Source organism: Astyanax mexicanus, chromosome 24 (assembly GCF_023375975.1).
Source record: "Astyanax mexicanus isolate ESR-SI-001 chromosome 24, AstMex3_surface, whole genome shotgun sequence".
Taxonomy (NCBI): Eukaryota; Metazoa; Chordata; class Actinopteri; order Characiformes; family Acestrorhamphidae; genus Astyanax; species Astyanax mexicanus.
The window spans coordinates 31,717,501-31,734,725 of record NC_064431.1 but is presented as its reverse complement, the minus strand read 5'-3'; the positions used below and the strand labels follow the sequence as shown (position 1 = coordinate 31,734,725).

The window sequence follows — 17,225 nt, the reverse complement described above, 5'->3', positions numbered from 1 at the left end:
AAACACACTTACCTGGCAATGTGCCATTGTTAGCGGTGTAAGCAGCCATGTCTATGTTCCTGCTGTCGATGCGCAGGTCCTTCATGCAGCCAATAAACTGTCTGTTCAGAACAGGGAAATCCTCGGGCAGCCGCGGGACTCCGCCCAGCAGCAGTGGGCCTGTCAGATCCAACGACCTGGGCAGAAAGAAGATAATTCAGCTAATTAACCAGATAATTTAACTCTAATAAGTCTTATTATAGCACTATATAACACAACAAATATCTATATAGGCTGAATGAGTGGAGCTAAACTGAGGTAAGATGAATGGGTGTGGCTAAATTGTAGCTATAACTATAATGGACACCTTAAGCATGATGCTAATGCTAAATGGCGTAAATAAGCTACTGATTAACTACATTAGCCCTGTAGCTTCAGTGTAAAATAAGCTAAAAAAAAAGCATAGCTTAGAATCCAAAATTATGATAAACGGTTGAGTTGAGTAATGGGGGGAGTAGTCAGTTCTTACTTCTTGGATCCTGATTGGCTGCCCTGAGCAGCGCATGAGTAATTTCCGATCACATGACCAAACCGTAGAGCCACCGATGTGTCGCAGTTGTCCACGGTCACCACAACAACTTTATGGTCTGATGGGCCTTGAGGTAGACCTGCCTGGTTCAGGATTGGCTGAAAGAGACACACAATAGAGAGAGAAATATTAGAATTAATAAATAAGAAAAAAACTTTTTTTTAAGAATTTGAGAACCGCAGTTGCGAGCAGTTAGCTAGCTCACGCTAATGTTAGTATGTTAGCATATTGGCTAGCTCGCAGCTAACGAAAGTTCTCTCCACGGTAACATATCTAACTCGCTGCTTAGCATGTTAGCTAGCCTGCAGCTAATGTTAGATAGCTCTCCGTTTACCTTGGTAACTCGCTGCGAACTTTAGTATGTTAGCTAACTCACCACTAACGTTAGTATGTTAGCTAACTCACCACTAACGTTAGTATGTTAGCTAACTCACCACTAACGTTAGTATGTTAGCTAACTCACCACTAACGTTAGTATGTTAGCTAACTCACCACTAACGTTAGTATGTTAGCTAACTCACCACTAACGTTAGTATGTTGGCTAACTCACCACTAACGTTAGTATGTTGGCTAACTCACCACTAACGTTAGTATGTTAGCTAACTCACCACTAACGTTAGTATGTTAGCTAACTCACCACTAACATTAGTATGTTAGCTAACTCACCACAAACGTATGTTAGCTAGCGTGCCACTAACGTTAGCATGTTAGCTAGCTCACCGCTAAAGTAGCTAGCTCCCCAATAACCTTAGTTCTCTTCCTGGTAACCTAGCTAGCTTGCCGCTAAAGTTAGCTAGCTCACTTTAGCGCTAATCTTAGTTCTCTCCCCAGTAATGTTAGCTAACTTGCTACATTATGTTAGTATATTAAACACACCGTCTGAAAATGTAATAGCTACAGCGAATTTACAGTCAATTTAAGACCTTATTTTCCGGATTTTAATTTAAGACATTTTAAGACTTTTTAAAGTCCCGCTGGAACCCTTAAATCTTGAATCAATAATGTATTATTCCTGGCATTATAAATATAATTAAATTGCAGCCTTCTTAATGTCTTAATTAATGAATGCATTAACAAAGAAAGACGTAAATATCTCCATTTTTCAATAAATCTGATAAATAAAATGTGTTTACAGTAAAATCCACTGGCGCCAGAAATCATTTCCAGCTGAAGGTCAGAGTTTAAGCAGAGCTGTTGATCGATTCCAGTCAAATATTATTCTCCTGCATAAAAGCTCCTAAAAATGGGTCCATTAGAGACACACCTAAAATGGATCCATCAGAACTGTACTAAATAAAGCCTCCTCAGATCTCAGCTCAGCTGAATTCACGCACTAAACACAGCAGAACATCACAGTGAGCGTTCTGTATCTCTCTGGGTAATAATAGCAGGTCTGGACGTAAGTAAAAATACACTGGAATGTGATTATTCTGCCGACCGCAGACGGAGCCTGAGCGAGGAGAGTCACGCGTGCCGTCAGATCTTAAACAGCAGCTCTTAAACTTAAAAAAAAAAAAAAAAAAGATTTACAAATTAGTGTTTAAAGGCAGAGAGAGCTATTTATAGCTAATTTTATTACCACCTTCGAATTATCCAACTAGTGAGTCAAACTAGTGCTTCAACACACCCTAAATTCAGTGTTTTTTCATTGTTTTAATATGTTCTGTATTGTAGATTAATACTAAAATCATCCAAACTATGAAGAAAAATATGAAATTATTCAGTAAACCAAAAACATGCTTTAGTGTTTTTACAGCACATCTTGCTTAGATTAGACAGTTTTGAACATCTCTGCTGGATTTTCTCAGTCAGTTTTATGAGGTAGAGTCACCTGGAATTCAGGCTTTCAGTTAACAGCTGTGCTGAACTCATCAAGAGTTAATTACTTGAATTTCTTGTCTCTTAAAGTGTTTGAGAGCATCAGTTAAAGTAAAGTAGTGAAGAGGTAGAGTTACAGGTATACAGTGAATAGTGAATATTTGAGTAAAGCAAATACTAAATAAAGAAAAGTCGCAAAAATGACTATCAAAAAAATTATGATGATGGAACCGGCACTCATCAGGACCGCACTAGGAAAGGAAGAGCAATTTTTATCAACAACAAATTTATATAAATCTTGCGTGAGAAAAAATTTTGATTATGCACAGGCATGTGCAAAAGTGTGCAACCCCTCATACACACACACACACACACACACACACACACACTCACAGAAGCAGGAATGGGTGTGAACAGTGGAGTGGAGGCGGGACAGAGAGTAATCATGTTGTCAATAAGGGTCGTGACCTTTTCTTAACGTGAACTGTCCTCAGGGGTCACACACACACACACACACACACTGCATTGACCAAGACAGTAGGTAATAAATTAAACAGTAACTGAATTGTCTCTCCCTGCTGACAGTACACGCCCCTCCTCCCCATAAAACTCCACATAAAACACACACACACACACACAAAGAAAAGCCTTCTTGCTAATAAATTCTAAAGCATTTACTGCCGTTTGTTGCTGTGTGGCAATAGTGATGCTCTTGTATTTTTTTTGCTGCACAACCATATAAAAGTGATTTTAGTGTAAAATATTATAACTGTTAAATAAATCAGGTCAAAATCAATTCAATGGTTTATAAGAAATGATAAAACATAGGGACTACAGGCAGCTACATGTAAATAAACAAACTATTACTAGACTACTTCCACAGCTCTTTACATTTACATTCCAATTTACGTCACCGTACATTATTAAATAGTTGTGGTTTTTATTTATTTTTTTCCCATTTTCTCCCCAATTTACATGGCCAATTACCCAACCCACTCATTAGGACTCCCCCTATCACTAGTGATGCCCCAACACACCAGGAGAGTGAAGACTAACACATGCTTCCTCCGATACATGTGAAGTCAGCCAGCGCTTCTTTTCGAGCTGCTGCTAGCGCTCGGAGGAAAGTGCAGCGGCTCGGTTCTGATACATCAGCTCACAGACGCCCTGTGCTGCAGACATCACCCTAGGAGTGATGTGTGGAGAGAGCGCCATCTACCCCCCCGGAGGTAGACATCAACAATGAACATAATACTAAATAAAATAACATTATTCTACATCAATACAAAATATAGGTCATCATTACTGTACTTTTATTAGTGTTTGATAAGAAGATGACGAGACACTCTGAGCCTGATGTGATGCCTGATCTTCTGCAGTAGAGCAGGTAAAGGAGTGAGAGCAGGTGAGCACGAGACCCCGCCCCCTTCTCCCCTCCCGACTCCCCCCAACACTCCTTATCTACAGCAGCTCTGCTCTAGTGAAGAGGAATAATATGGGTCAGTGGGACACACTCTCACACACACACAAACACACACTCTGATTTCTCTCACATGCTTTTAATCCTGCTGCTCTGTTCCTGTTTGCTCTGCTGCTCCTCTACAGTTTCAGCCAGAACTGAGAGATTCAGGTGTTTTTATGTATAAATAAATTTTAATTTCCTATAAATAATTAATAATCACACTGAGACTCTGGAGCTCCTCTGGGAACATTCAGCTTCCTCTGTTCCGTTTCCTCAGAATCTGCTTCTACACTCGCATCTACACTCGCATCCACACTCGCGTCCACACTCGCGTCTACACTCGCGTCTACACTTGCGTCCACACTCGCGTCCACACTCGCGTCCACACTCACACTCACATCTACACTAAGACTCAGAGAACGAGGAACTGAATCCAGAGCCGTGCAGTACAGCATCTAAACATAATGATGAAACTGATGTACTGTTTAAAATTAATTACTAAGTCTGGAATAAGGGGTGTAGTTTGAAATCACTGGTGTAGTTTGGAATTAGAAAGTTGTTTGGAATAATGGGTGTAGATGGGAATCAGAAAGGTAGTTTAGAATCACTGATGTAGATGGGAATCATTGGTCTAGTTCGGAATCAGAGAGGTAGTTTGTAAAAATGGGTGTATTTGGAAAGTAAAAAATAGTTTGGAATCTTGGATGTTCGGGATTAGAAAGGTAGTTTGTAATAATGGTTGTAGTCTGGAGTCAGAGAGGTAGTTTGGAATCAGAAAGCTAATTTGTAATCATTAGTGTAGTTTGGAATCATTAGTGTAGTTTGGAATCATTGGTGTAGTCTGGAATTAGTTGTGTAGTCTGGAATCAGTGATGTAGTTGGGAATTAGAAAGGTAGTTTGTAATCACTGATGTAGTTTAAAATCATTGGTGTAGTTTGGAATCTGAAAGGTAGTTTAACATCATTGGTGTAGTTTGGAATCTGAAAGGTAGTTTGGAATCATTGGTGTAGTTTGGAATCTGAAAGGTAGTTTGGAATCATTGGTGTAGTTTGGAATCTGAAAGGTAGTTTGGAATCATTGGTGTAGTTTGGAATCTGAAAGGTAGTTTGGAATCATTGGTGTAGTTTGGAATCTGAAAGGTAGTTTGGAATCATTGGTGTAGTTTGGAATCTGAAAGGTAGTTTGGAATCATTGGTGTAGTTTGGAATCTGAAAGGTAGTTTAACATCATTGGTGTAGTTTGGAATCTGAAAGGTAGTTTGGAATCATTGGTGTAGTTTGGAATCTGAAAGGTAGTTTGGAATCATTGGTGTAGTTTGGAATCTGAAAGGTAGTTTAACATCATTGGTGTAGTTTGGAATCTGAAAGGTAGTTTGGAATCATTGGTGTAGTTTGGAATCTGAAAGGTAGTTTGGAATCATTGGTGTAGTTTGGAATCTGAAAGGTAGTTTGGAATCATTGGTGTAGTTTGGAATCTGAAAGGTAGTTTAACATCATTGGTGTAGTTTGGAATCTGAAAGGTAGTTTGGAATCATTGGTGTAGTTTGGAATCTGAAAGGTAGTTTGGAATCATTGGTGTAGTTTGGAATCTGAAAGGTAGTTTGGAATCATTGGTGTAGTTTGGAATCTGAAAGGTAGTTTGGAATCATTGGTGTAGTTTGGAATCTGAAAGGTAGTTTGGAATCATTGGTGTAGTTTGGAATCTGAAAGGTAGTTTGGAATCATTGGTGTAGTTTGGAATCTGAAAGGTAATTTGGAATCATTGGTGTAGTTTGGAATCTGAAAGGTAGTTTAACATCATTGGTGTAGTTTGGAATCTGAAAGGTAGTTTAACATCATTGGTGTAGTTTGGAATCTGAAAGGTAGTTTGGAATCATTGGTGTAGTTTGGAATCTAAAAGGTAGTTTGAAATTTAAAAAGTAGTTGGTAATAATGGGTGTTTTTGGGAAGTAAAAAGGTAGTTTGGAATACTGGATGTTAGTAATCAGAGCGGTAGTTCGGAATAATGGATGAACACGGTTATCAGAGAGGCAGTTTGAAAACATTGATGTACTTTTGTACATTTGTGTAGTTTGAAATCAGAAAGGTAGTCTGGAATCATTGGCATAGTTTAGAATCAGAGAGGTAGTTTGTAATAATGAGTGTATTTGGAAAGTAAAAAGGTAGTTTGGAATCTTGGATGTTAGGAATTAGATAGGTAGTTTGTAATCATTGGTGTAGTTTAGAATCTGAATCATTGGTGTAGTTTGGAATCAGAGAGGCAGCTTGTAGTAATGGATGTATTTGGGAAACAGAAGGGTAGTTTGGAATCATTGGTGTAGTTTTGACACTAAAGCTAGGTGTAGTTGCGATTACGAGTGTAATTTGAAATCACATGTTTGTCCCTGGTGTTGAACTGGAGCTGTAGTTAGGAGTTAAGGAATGAGTTACATGTGTGGTTTTGAGTGATGTGTAGTTAGAATCAGATGTATTAACTAGATAAATTTTATTCACTCGCTCTGAGAACCTCTGTGACCATGGATACATCCCACCTCCACCACCACCTCCACCCCCCCATGTCCAATCGTCTCACAACGACAAAACGAACAAACAAGTCAGGGGTGACAAATCGCAGCGAGCTGAACACACACCTCTGAACCGTATTGTGCTCAGTGACGCCCGGTTTGGGCCCGGGGCTCCGCGTGACCCAGCCCGGCTGGGTCTGGAGCGTGTGAATAAAAAACACGGCACAGGAAGCTTCTGCTGTTTTACCCCAACAAACAAATTACAGCAGAATGAGAGCAAAACAAGCGCGGCTCAGTTCAGCCTGATGTATGACTAATGTTATTCTCTCAGCTCCATTATCTACACTACTCCCACCAATACGGCCGCCAGAACAGCACAACAACACCACCACAGTCCCCGCCTGTCCATCACACACACACACACACACACACACAGTGTGCAGGAGTTTTAGTCCTCCTGTGAAAATGTTAATTAAAATCATTACATTAAATTTTCTAAGTTTCTGAATCAGTTTCTCTGATTTTGCTATTTATAGGTTTATGTTTGAGTAAAATAAACATTGTGGTTTTATTCTATAAACTACGAAAAGCATTTCTCCCAAATTCCAAATAAAAATATTCTCATTTAGAGCATTTATTTACAGAAAATGAGAAATGTCTGAAATAACAAAAAAGATGCAGCGCTTTCAGACCTCAAATAATGCAAAGAAAACAAGTTCATATTCATAAAGATTTAAGAGTTCAGAAATCAAAATTTGGGGGAATAACCCTGGTTTTTAATCACAGTTTTTTTTTTTTCATGCATCTTGGCATCATGTTCTCCTCCACCAGTCTTACACACTGCTTTTGGAGTAATGGATCCTTTACTTAAAAAAAAAAAAGAGGAACCTGTTAACTATTTACACACGCCTCTCTACCTCATCTCTAATGAAGATTGACAGGTTTCTGACATGATGGGCGTGTCCCTAGTGATTTCCTGAGTGTCATTTGGACAGATTTATACTACACATAGACAGAATCCACCAATCACAGATGAGAGGCAGACAATGACCGTGGGGAACCTGATTAACATGATTCATTTGGGTTTTAAACAATCTGATTGATGGAATTATGTTATATACAGATAAAAATTACACTTTAAATAAGTTGTAAGTGTCTCTCTCTTTCGCTCTCTCTTTCCTCTCTCTCTCTTTCTCTCACACACATTCACACATTCTCTTTTTCACACATTCAGCCTCAGTACTGCTCATTTTCTGGGGAAAGAATCTGGACAAACAGCTCAAATTCTCTCGTAAACAATGTTTCTCTTATCCCATGTGTGTGTGTGTGAGTGAGTGTGTGTGTGTATGTGTGTGTGTGTGTGTGTGTGTGTGTGTGTGTACAAGTTCGTCCCGGGTCAGGCTGAGTGACCCCTGAGCACACAAACCTCTGCCAGCTCTGATCGCTTGCTACATATTTGCTTAGAACTACATCAAACATGGCCTCTGTCTATACAGCTGAGTGGCAGGGAATCATGGGAAATGGAGTTCACTTTCACCTCTCTGTCAAAAACACAACAGAGCAGAGGGAGACCCCGACAGTTTGAATCGAATGATTGACACCATCGCCATGGCAACCCACAGGGGCACAACCTTGACTCCATGTAAAACCCCCACCTCACCCGTACCACACACACACACACACACACATACTCTCTTTTTAAACTGACATTATTTCACTTTGTATTAGAATCAGTAAATCAGTGAATCAGAGTTGTGTGAGTGGGTGGGTGTGGGGGTGGTGCATGGGTGGATGGCGGGAAATGTATGGATGAGTATGAGAGTGTGTGTGTGTGTGTGTGTGTGTGTGTGTGTGTGTGTGCGCAAAGCACAATGATACTACCATTCACAGAAATATTCACAAACACACTCACACTTACATTTGAGTAAGTGAATCAGTGAATCAATGAATCAATGAATCAAAGTGAGGGGATGTGTGTGTATATGCTATGTGTGTGTATGTGTATAAGTGTGTGCCTGCGTGCACAACACAGAAACACAAACACACACACACACATTCACACACAAGTAAAAGAGTGTGTGTGTGTAAGTTGATCAGAGTGGGAGGATGTGTGGATGGCCGGATGTGTGTGTGTGTGTGTGTGTGTGTGTGTGCGCGTGTTCCCATTAATCTCTCTCTTTCTCTCTTTGCACTAGTGAATCAGTGAATCAGTGAATCAGTGTTGTGTGAGTGGGAGGATGCGTGGATGTGTGTGTGTGTGTGTGTGTGTGTGTGTGTGTGCTAGCACAAAACACACTGATACTACCATTCACTGAAATAATCACATATACACACACACACACACACACACACACACACTATTTACATTGAGATCCTCCAAGAAGCTCTACTGCTATGAGCTTGCCCCAGGGGGAGGGGTTATTATTCACTCTCTAGGCCAATCAGGTTGCAGGTAGTGAGATGCAGAGATTGTGCTGGAACATATAGGTCAGCTACTGGGGCCAGTATACCACTAAAGCCCATTATACCCCACCACAAAGACCATCAAGACCATTAAAACCATCTTAAAGCTTCGGCCTCAGAAGCTCCAGGCCTGATCACGGCGAGGAAATGAACAGATAGTGATCAGAAGCGTCTCGAGGAGCCGTGTCCATTAGTGACGCCGGGTCAGAGGTGGTCGGGGAAGTCCTAAACCAGAACTCTACTCTATTTGGAACCTCCTGGATCTCCAGAGTGAGATAACTAAGCTAGAGTAAAGCTATGATAATGACTGCTCTGTTTAGATTATACTGTGGCATCCCACATGGCTCTATATTAGGGTCTATTAAATAATGTCAATTTTGATAGCAATTCAGCTATGCAGTCAATAACTGAAGTGTGAAATGGGATCAATTCCTTCAGTACATTATTGCTTCTTAAAGCAATATTAGTCTACTTATAACATTAGTCCACTTAATAATGCTGAGTTTCTTTGATTTTACCAAATTGAAAACCTCTGGAATATAATCAAGAGGAAGATGGATGATCACAAACCATCAAACCACCAAACTGAACTGCTTGTATTTTTGCACCAGGAGTAAAGCAGCATAAAGTTATCCAAAAGCAGTGTGTAAGACTGGTAGAGGAGAACATGATGCCAAGATGCATGAAAACTGTGATTAAAAACCAGGGTTATTCCACCAAATATTGATTTCTGAACTTTTCTTTGCATTATTTGAGGTCTGAAAGCTCTGCATCTTTTTTTGTTATTTCAGTCATTTCTCATTTTCTGTAAATAAATGCTCTAAATGAGAATATTTTTATTTGTAATTTGGGAGAAATGTTGTCTGTAGTTTATAGAATAAAACAACAATGTTCATTTTACTCAAACATAAACCTATAAATAGCAAAATCAGAGAAACTTATATTCCTTGTACTTTCTTCTTTGTATGTGTTCTGTGTGATGTTATTTTACTGCTTCAAAATTGAATATAAAAGTTAATCTAAAAAAAAGAAATAATAAACAGATCCTGTTAAGTTAAAGAGCCTTGCCATTGGTGGGAAACATCCTAAAGGGCAGCATAAAGCACATTCCTACATATCATTTTAAGTGTTTTTTTTTAGGTTATTTGATTCAGAACCTCGATGAAATTCCTAGAAATCAGAATTCCAGCATTTATTTAATAACTGAATATATAATAGCTTTTTCCAGTTTGGGTTTTTTTAAGCAACTGAAAAACTTCTCCAGGCCTGGCTCCCGCAGAAGTCTGTGTGTGTGTGTGTGTGTGTGTGTGTGTGAGCGCTCTGCTGGCTCCGGCCCCGCATGCCTCCGTTATCATTCACACTGAACTGAATACACACACTCAGGGGGGGTTGCCCGGCAACAGCATTCTGATGCAAAGTGACTTCCTGAATGGAATGATAGGTCACATCCTGTGAGCTCTGTCTGTGTGTGCGTGTGTGTGTGTGTGTGTGTGAAAGTTTAGAGAGTGTTTAGATGTGTGGTTATATCTGCGCTGATTGATATGGAAATAACAACACGTTTTATAAAGGACAGAAATATTTGACCCTGTCGACCCCCAATAGAGCCTCACTCAAATGAGTCATTTAGAAATGATTCAGTGAATCAGCAAACCTCAAATTTAACCGTGCTCAAGTCTGGGTTACAAAACTATTTAAAAAAAATCAGCTTCAAATAAAAAAAAAAAATTCTGAATCAATTCAATTTGATTCAGTTGGTATGATTCAGAATCGAATTGGTATGATTCGACTCCTGTAACTAGAGGTACTGTCTATATAGTGTCTTTATATGTAAATATTAGCAGAAAATATAAAACATCTTTGGAGTTTTTATGCTTAAAAACATCCACACAATGTTTGCACTGGTTATTATGTGTGTGTGTTATTTTTATTTAAAAAAAAAAAAGAGTCAAATCAATTTTGACTGATTCAAAACTTCCAATACCATGCATCTGAATCACTAGCTTCAGATCTGAATTCAATCCTAAGATCAGATCATAGTGGATTAAGAAACATTGAAATTAATTACAATTAACTGAATCAAATGTGAACATGACTCTGAATCACACAAAATGAATCAATGTTAAAAATTAAAAGAATCAAAATAAGACTGAATCATTTTGTAGTTATGGATAATCTCTATCACTGCAAGATTGTACGAGAGTGTGTGTGTGTGTGTGTGTGTGTGTGTGAGAGAGAGAGAGAGTGAGTATGTGAGAGTGTGTGTGTGTGTGTGTGAGTGTGTGTCATTAATCAGAGTAAGCAGAAGCATCATCAATAATGCTCCTTATCAAAGCGAGTCAGTGAGCGTCCAGCAGCGTGTCTAACCGGACCTCCTCACACACCATTAATAACCCGGCTGCACGCCGCCGTCCCCGGTCACCATTTATCATATCAGATCATTATATACACCAAATCAATTTTACACTGTAAATAAAGTGCCTACCTGTAATTAACTCTATATAACATTAGAATACTAAACCCAAATAAACATAAAGAAAAAAGTTAGTGATCAGTGAGAGTGTCTACCTGTAAATAACTCTATATAACATTAGAATACTAAACCCAAATAAACATTAATAAAGTCTTTAATCAGTGAACGCTGTAAATAACACACCTGTCTATAATCACTACTCAGAGAGCCTCTCACCTTGTTGTAATAGTGCACCTGCACCGTGTGCCAGTGGCCGTCACTGACCCCGCCCTGGATGAATGGTGACACAGTGGTCTTGGTTTCACCTGTAGGGGTCAAAAGGTCAGGAAAGGTCAGACTAGCCCTAAATGATCTCTTTGAAAGTGGACTAAAGGTAGATTTACACTGAGACCAAATTACACCCTAAACTACAGCCTGGAAACCAACAGAGAACAAAACACAGTGAACAAAAGGTCCTGATGAGTGCCAGTTTCATCATAATATTTCTTATGGTCTTTGCAAATGCACTGGACGATACTTTGAATGTTCTTGAATTTTTTCATACTGACTGATCTTTATTAAAGTATTCTTCTTTACTTACTTTTCGGCCTCCTGCCCACATTGAAACACTACTGTTTTTGGTCACTGGTGGAAAGTCAGGAATCGTGTGGTTTATGTCTATAAAGAGGAGGTGTGGGTGGTTTACCTGCAGAGAAGGTGAGCTGGATCTGCTCGTTAATGATCTCCATAGCGATGAAGTCGTGCTTCTCGTTAAAGCGGCCGTTATACAGCAGCAGACCGTTGGCTTCCTGAGTGGCAAACCTGCAGAAATAATAATAACAAACATCAATAATCAATAATTAATAATCAATAATCTGACCAACAGGATACAGAGGAAGGTGAAGTAGATGTTTTAAATATGTATAATAAAGTGATATGCATGACAATGATGTTGACTCATATCAAATTATCAGGGACATGTTCTGTGTGTGTGTGTGTGTGTATTATCAGTGTGTATGATGTTTACAGTAGCATTAGGGTAATCCTGTGTGTGTGTGATGCTGCATTCACTTACTACATTAGTGTGAGAATCTCTCACTCACACACTCACACACAATATCTGCACAACCTATCAGAATAAAGCCTCGCCCCAACACACACACACACATCCTCACCAGGACCTGAGCTCACAGTATTTATGAATTTATGAGGCCTCTGATTGGTTGCTTTTTTGTTTTTTCTTCACCCACCCATCCAGTAACCATCCCTGAAAGCTGATTGGCCAGAATTATTGCCAGAAAGCGCTCTGTAGATACATTAGCAGTCCGTTGGAGACAAGAAGTGCCATAGTCTCATTCTGGTTTGTGTCTCTCTGGTCAGTCTCTCTCTAATTTTCCTGCCCGTTTCCTGCCCTGTGTGCTCACTATTTCATTTGTAGCTCCGCCCCCTTGTTACCTGACCCTGGTGTTTCTTTTTTCCCGTCCCTTTTTATGTGTATTAATAGTCCCCTTGGTTTCTGTGTTCCTTGTCAGTCAGGTCTCGTGATTCCATGTTTTTGTTACCTTTATGTATATTTTTATACTCTGTGTTTCTCTATTTTTGGTTCTTTTGTTTGTTTTTTTTGTTTGTTAATAAATCACACTCGCAAGTGCGTCCGCCCTCCTTATCTCTTTTTCTGCTCCCTACCTGACAAGATGATGTCAGCACCATCCTTTTACCTAATTATAGAGTTAAAAAAACTAAACTAAAGTTAGCTACTATCTATTTAATACATGACACAAGGGTTAAACAAATAGAAGGAGTAGAAAAAGAGAGAGCTAGACAGAGAGAAAGAGAGCGAGCGAAAGAGAGAGAGAGAGAGAGAGAGAGAGAGAGACAGAGAGGAACTCTGCAGTCATTATGAGTATTTAATTGGGGAGATAAACTGAGACATGAGCTGAGAAGAAAAATCCCGACTTCAAAGCGCAAAAATCCGAGTCAGAGCTTACCGGAATACCGGGGCTTAACTTCAGAGAGAGAGAGAGAGAGAGAGAGAGAGAGAGAGAGAGAGAGAGAGAGAGAGAGAGAGAGAGAGAGAGAGAGAGAGAGAGAGAGAGAGAGAGAGAGAGAGAGAGAGAGAGAGAGAGAGAGAAAGAGAGAGAGTGAGAGAAAGAAAGCAAAGTAAAAAAAGCATTATAGTGCAGGAAGGAGGGTTCAAATGTTTTGTGGGAGCACAAAAATAAAAAGTAAATGAATATATAATATTTTTGACGATTGCCCCGCCCACATTACAGCTAGGCTCCGCCCACCGACTGTTCAGTGATTTAGAACAATACAGGCAGGTATCTGATCAGGGTACAGAAAGTTCTGGATTAGCGTTAGTAATCGTTCCGCACTGCGCAATAACAGCACACTTTACTTTCACCCTGCTGCTGGCCACTTTATCAGAAACACCTCCCTTTCTTTTAACTCCACCTTCCTGGCCACTTTATTGGAAACCCTCTCTTTCTTGAAGCTCCACTTTGCTGGCCAATTTATTGGAAACCGTTCTATTGTAGATCCACCTTTCTGGCCACTTTATTGGAAACCCTTCTTTTGTCCACTTTATCAGAAACCCCTCTCTTTCTTGTAGCTCCACCTTGCTGGCCACTTTATTGGAAACCCTTTTTCTTGTAACTCCACCTTACTGGCTCCATTCTGCTATAAGGGCGGTGTTTCTGATAAAGTGGCCACTCCCCCACCACGCCCTCTAAAGCACCTGCCTGAGAAAATACACAGAGATCTCGCTTTACCCTCCAGTAAACAACAAAACAAACAACAAACAGATCCGCACTGCAGCGGAGAGGAAGCGAACAGTCAGCGGCTTATATAACCCGCTTACACACACACACACACACACACACACACACACACATCTATACACACACACACATCTATACACACACACACATCTATACACACACATACACACACATCTATACACACACACACATCTATACACACACACATCTATACACACACACATCTATACACACACACATCTATACACACACACACACACATCTATACACACACATCTATACACACACACACACACATCTATACACACACATCTATACACACACACACACATCTATACACACACATCTATACACACACACATCTATACACACATCTATACACACACACACACATCTATACACACATCTATACACACACACACATCTATACACACACACACATACACACATCTATACACACACATCTATACATACACATCTATACACACATCTATACACACACATACACACACATCTATACACACATCTATACACACACACATCTATACACACACACATCTATACACACACATCTATACACACACACACATACACACACACACATACACACACATCTATACACACACATCTATACACACACACACATACACACACATCTATACACACATCTATACACACATCTATACACACACACACACACATCTATACACACACACACATCTATACACACACACACATCTATACACACACACACATCTATACACACACACACATCTATACACACATCTATACATACACACACATCTATACACACATCTATACACACACACATCTATACACACACATCTATACACACACATCTATACACACACACACACACATACACACACATCTATACACACATCTATACACACATCTATACACACATCTATACACACACACATCTATACACACACACACTAACACAAAATACACACACACACAGTCTGTTCTCCCTCCAGAACGTTCGGAGCATCTGACTGCAGCTCTAAACGGCCTGACAGTGTGTACATGAAAGAGAGAGAGAGATAGAGAGAAGGAGAGATAGAGAGATAGAGAGATAGAGAGAGAAAGATTCTACAAGGTCTGACTTTAGTTGTTGACAATGACATTAAAGATGAGTCACAGAGAAAGAGACAGAGAGAAAGAGAAAAGGAAAGAGAAAGATAGAGAGAAAAAAGGGAGCGAGAGAAAACTAGAGGAAAAGAGAGAGAGAGAAGGAAAGAGAGCAAACTAGAGAAAAAGAGAGAGAGAGATGAAGAGAGAGAAGGTTCTGAACGTTTTCTCTGAGGAACACTACACTGATGCTCTGATGTTGCTGTGGTGTCGCCGTTGGCAACGGGGCTGCTGACCTGCTTACTCAAGAGAAAAATCACACACCCAGTGGGGAGTGGCCTCACACACACACTCACACACTCGCACACTTGCACACACACACACTTACTCTCACACACACTCACACACACACAGTGTGAGTGTAGCAGTAGCAGCTCACTATCATTACTACAAGTTATCATATGAACATTACAGATCAATACAGTATACCTGCGGTGTATTACAATCTGTCAGAGTGAGAGTGTGGATCATATGAACATTATAGATCATGCCCTGCACTTCCTGTAGTATATTACAATGTTTTTTGGATACAATCCGGGTTAGCACCCGAACATCCCTTTCAGACAGCTTCCTCTTACAGCGTCCACAGTTAATCCTGCTGGATGTGGTTGGTCCTTCTTGGTGATATGCTGACATTACCCTGGATACCGTGGCTCTTGATGCATCACAAAGACTTGCTGTCTTGGTCACAGATGCTCCAGCAGACGTGCACCAACAATTTGTCCTCTTTTGAACTCTGGTATGTCTCCCATAATGTTGTGTGCATTGTAATATTTAGAGCAGAACTGTGCTCTTACCCTGATAATTGAACCTTCACACTCTGCTCTTACTGGTGCAATGTGCAATTAATGAAGATTGACCACCAGGCTGCTCCAATTTAGGCATGAAACCTAAAATCCCACACTAAAATGATGACAGGTGTTTCAGTTTCATTGTCCAACCCCTGTATATGTTCACTATGTATTTCTAATGCTAGTCGAGACAAATATAGGGGCTCATCCAGGATCCACAATCCTACAGCTTGTAGTAACAAGTAGTTTGGGTATTGGATTTCTGAGTACGGGCTTTGGAACACTGTTCACCGCAGGGTGAAATAGAGGTGATTTCCGAACGCTTGATTTATTTCCGTCATTCAGAAATCCCGCTCGGACCCGGAGCTCGATTAGGGTCCGTTTTTACTAAAGTGCTCCTTAGATAAAGTCATTAAAGGAGAAACTATCTGCAGCGTGAAATCAGAGAGAAAAGCCGGCGGTGCTGAACAAACACTCCGCATGGCAACTCACACACACCTCCCAAAATTCCACCTCAACACACTTTCTCTTCTCCATCAGTCTCTCTCTCTCTCTCTTTACATTAGGGTCATGTCGTTCCCTCTTCACCTCCTTCTCTCTCTCTCCCTCTATCTCTCACTCTCTCTCTATGCCAGTGTGGAGAAGAACAGGTCAGAGCGGTTTTCTGGCCAATCTGCTGTCATTCGAGCTTCTATTCAACACCCTTCAACTCCATCACAGCACAAAGCCCGCCGAAGCCCCCGAGAGAGAGAGAGAGAGAGAGGGAGAGAAAAAGAGAGAAAGAGAGAAAGAGAAAGAGAGAGATGGATGAGGGGAATTTTTTCACTACCCGTCACAAAAGCAAAGACGGAGGTCAAAACATTCCCATTTGTCCGTCTCCACCGATTACAGAATTATGGTACCATTCCAAGAACTAAGGATGACCCCTTTTCTAGAAACAGCCGAGTCCAGAACCGCTGGTCAGAACCCTTCACAGAACTTCTCACAGACTGGTTTATATATCAGAGAGCTGCCAAAGCAACCAAAACACCAGAACCCAGCAAGATTACAGCTCTACCACCTTCAGAAGAACATAGAACAACAGCACGGCCCAGTATCCTAGAACTGAGAAAGAATCTGCTCTAGGAATATGTGTAGGACAATTCTAGAAGAGGTTGTGTTCATTGCTAGAATAAAGTCTAAAAAATAGTGAATCACTCTAGAACCAACATTCAGATAACACAATAACATCTACA

General features: G+C 40.2%; 1 protein-coding gene across 2 annotated transcripts in view; it reads right to left on the bottom strand.

The window, feature by feature from the left end:
- celsr2 (cadherin, EGF LAG seven-pass G-type receptor 2) overlaps positions 1 to 17,225 on the bottom strand; it is an 84,911-nt gene that overhangs the window by 20,198 nt on the left and 47,488 nt on the right. For both annotated transcript variants that reach the window (XM_049471474.1, XM_022682515.2), the window contains exons 5-8: positions 11,971 to 12,086; positions 11,502 to 11,590; positions 509 to 666; positions 13 to 176 (exon numbers count right to left, since the gene is read on the bottom strand). In XM_049471474.1, the coding sequence (XP_049327431.1) occupies positions 13 to 176; positions 509 to 666; positions 11,502 to 11,590; positions 11,971 to 12,086 (527 nt within the window). The remainder of the gene's footprint in view (positions 1 to 12; positions 177 to 508; positions 667 to 11,501; positions 11,591 to 11,970; positions 12,087 to 17,225) is intronic.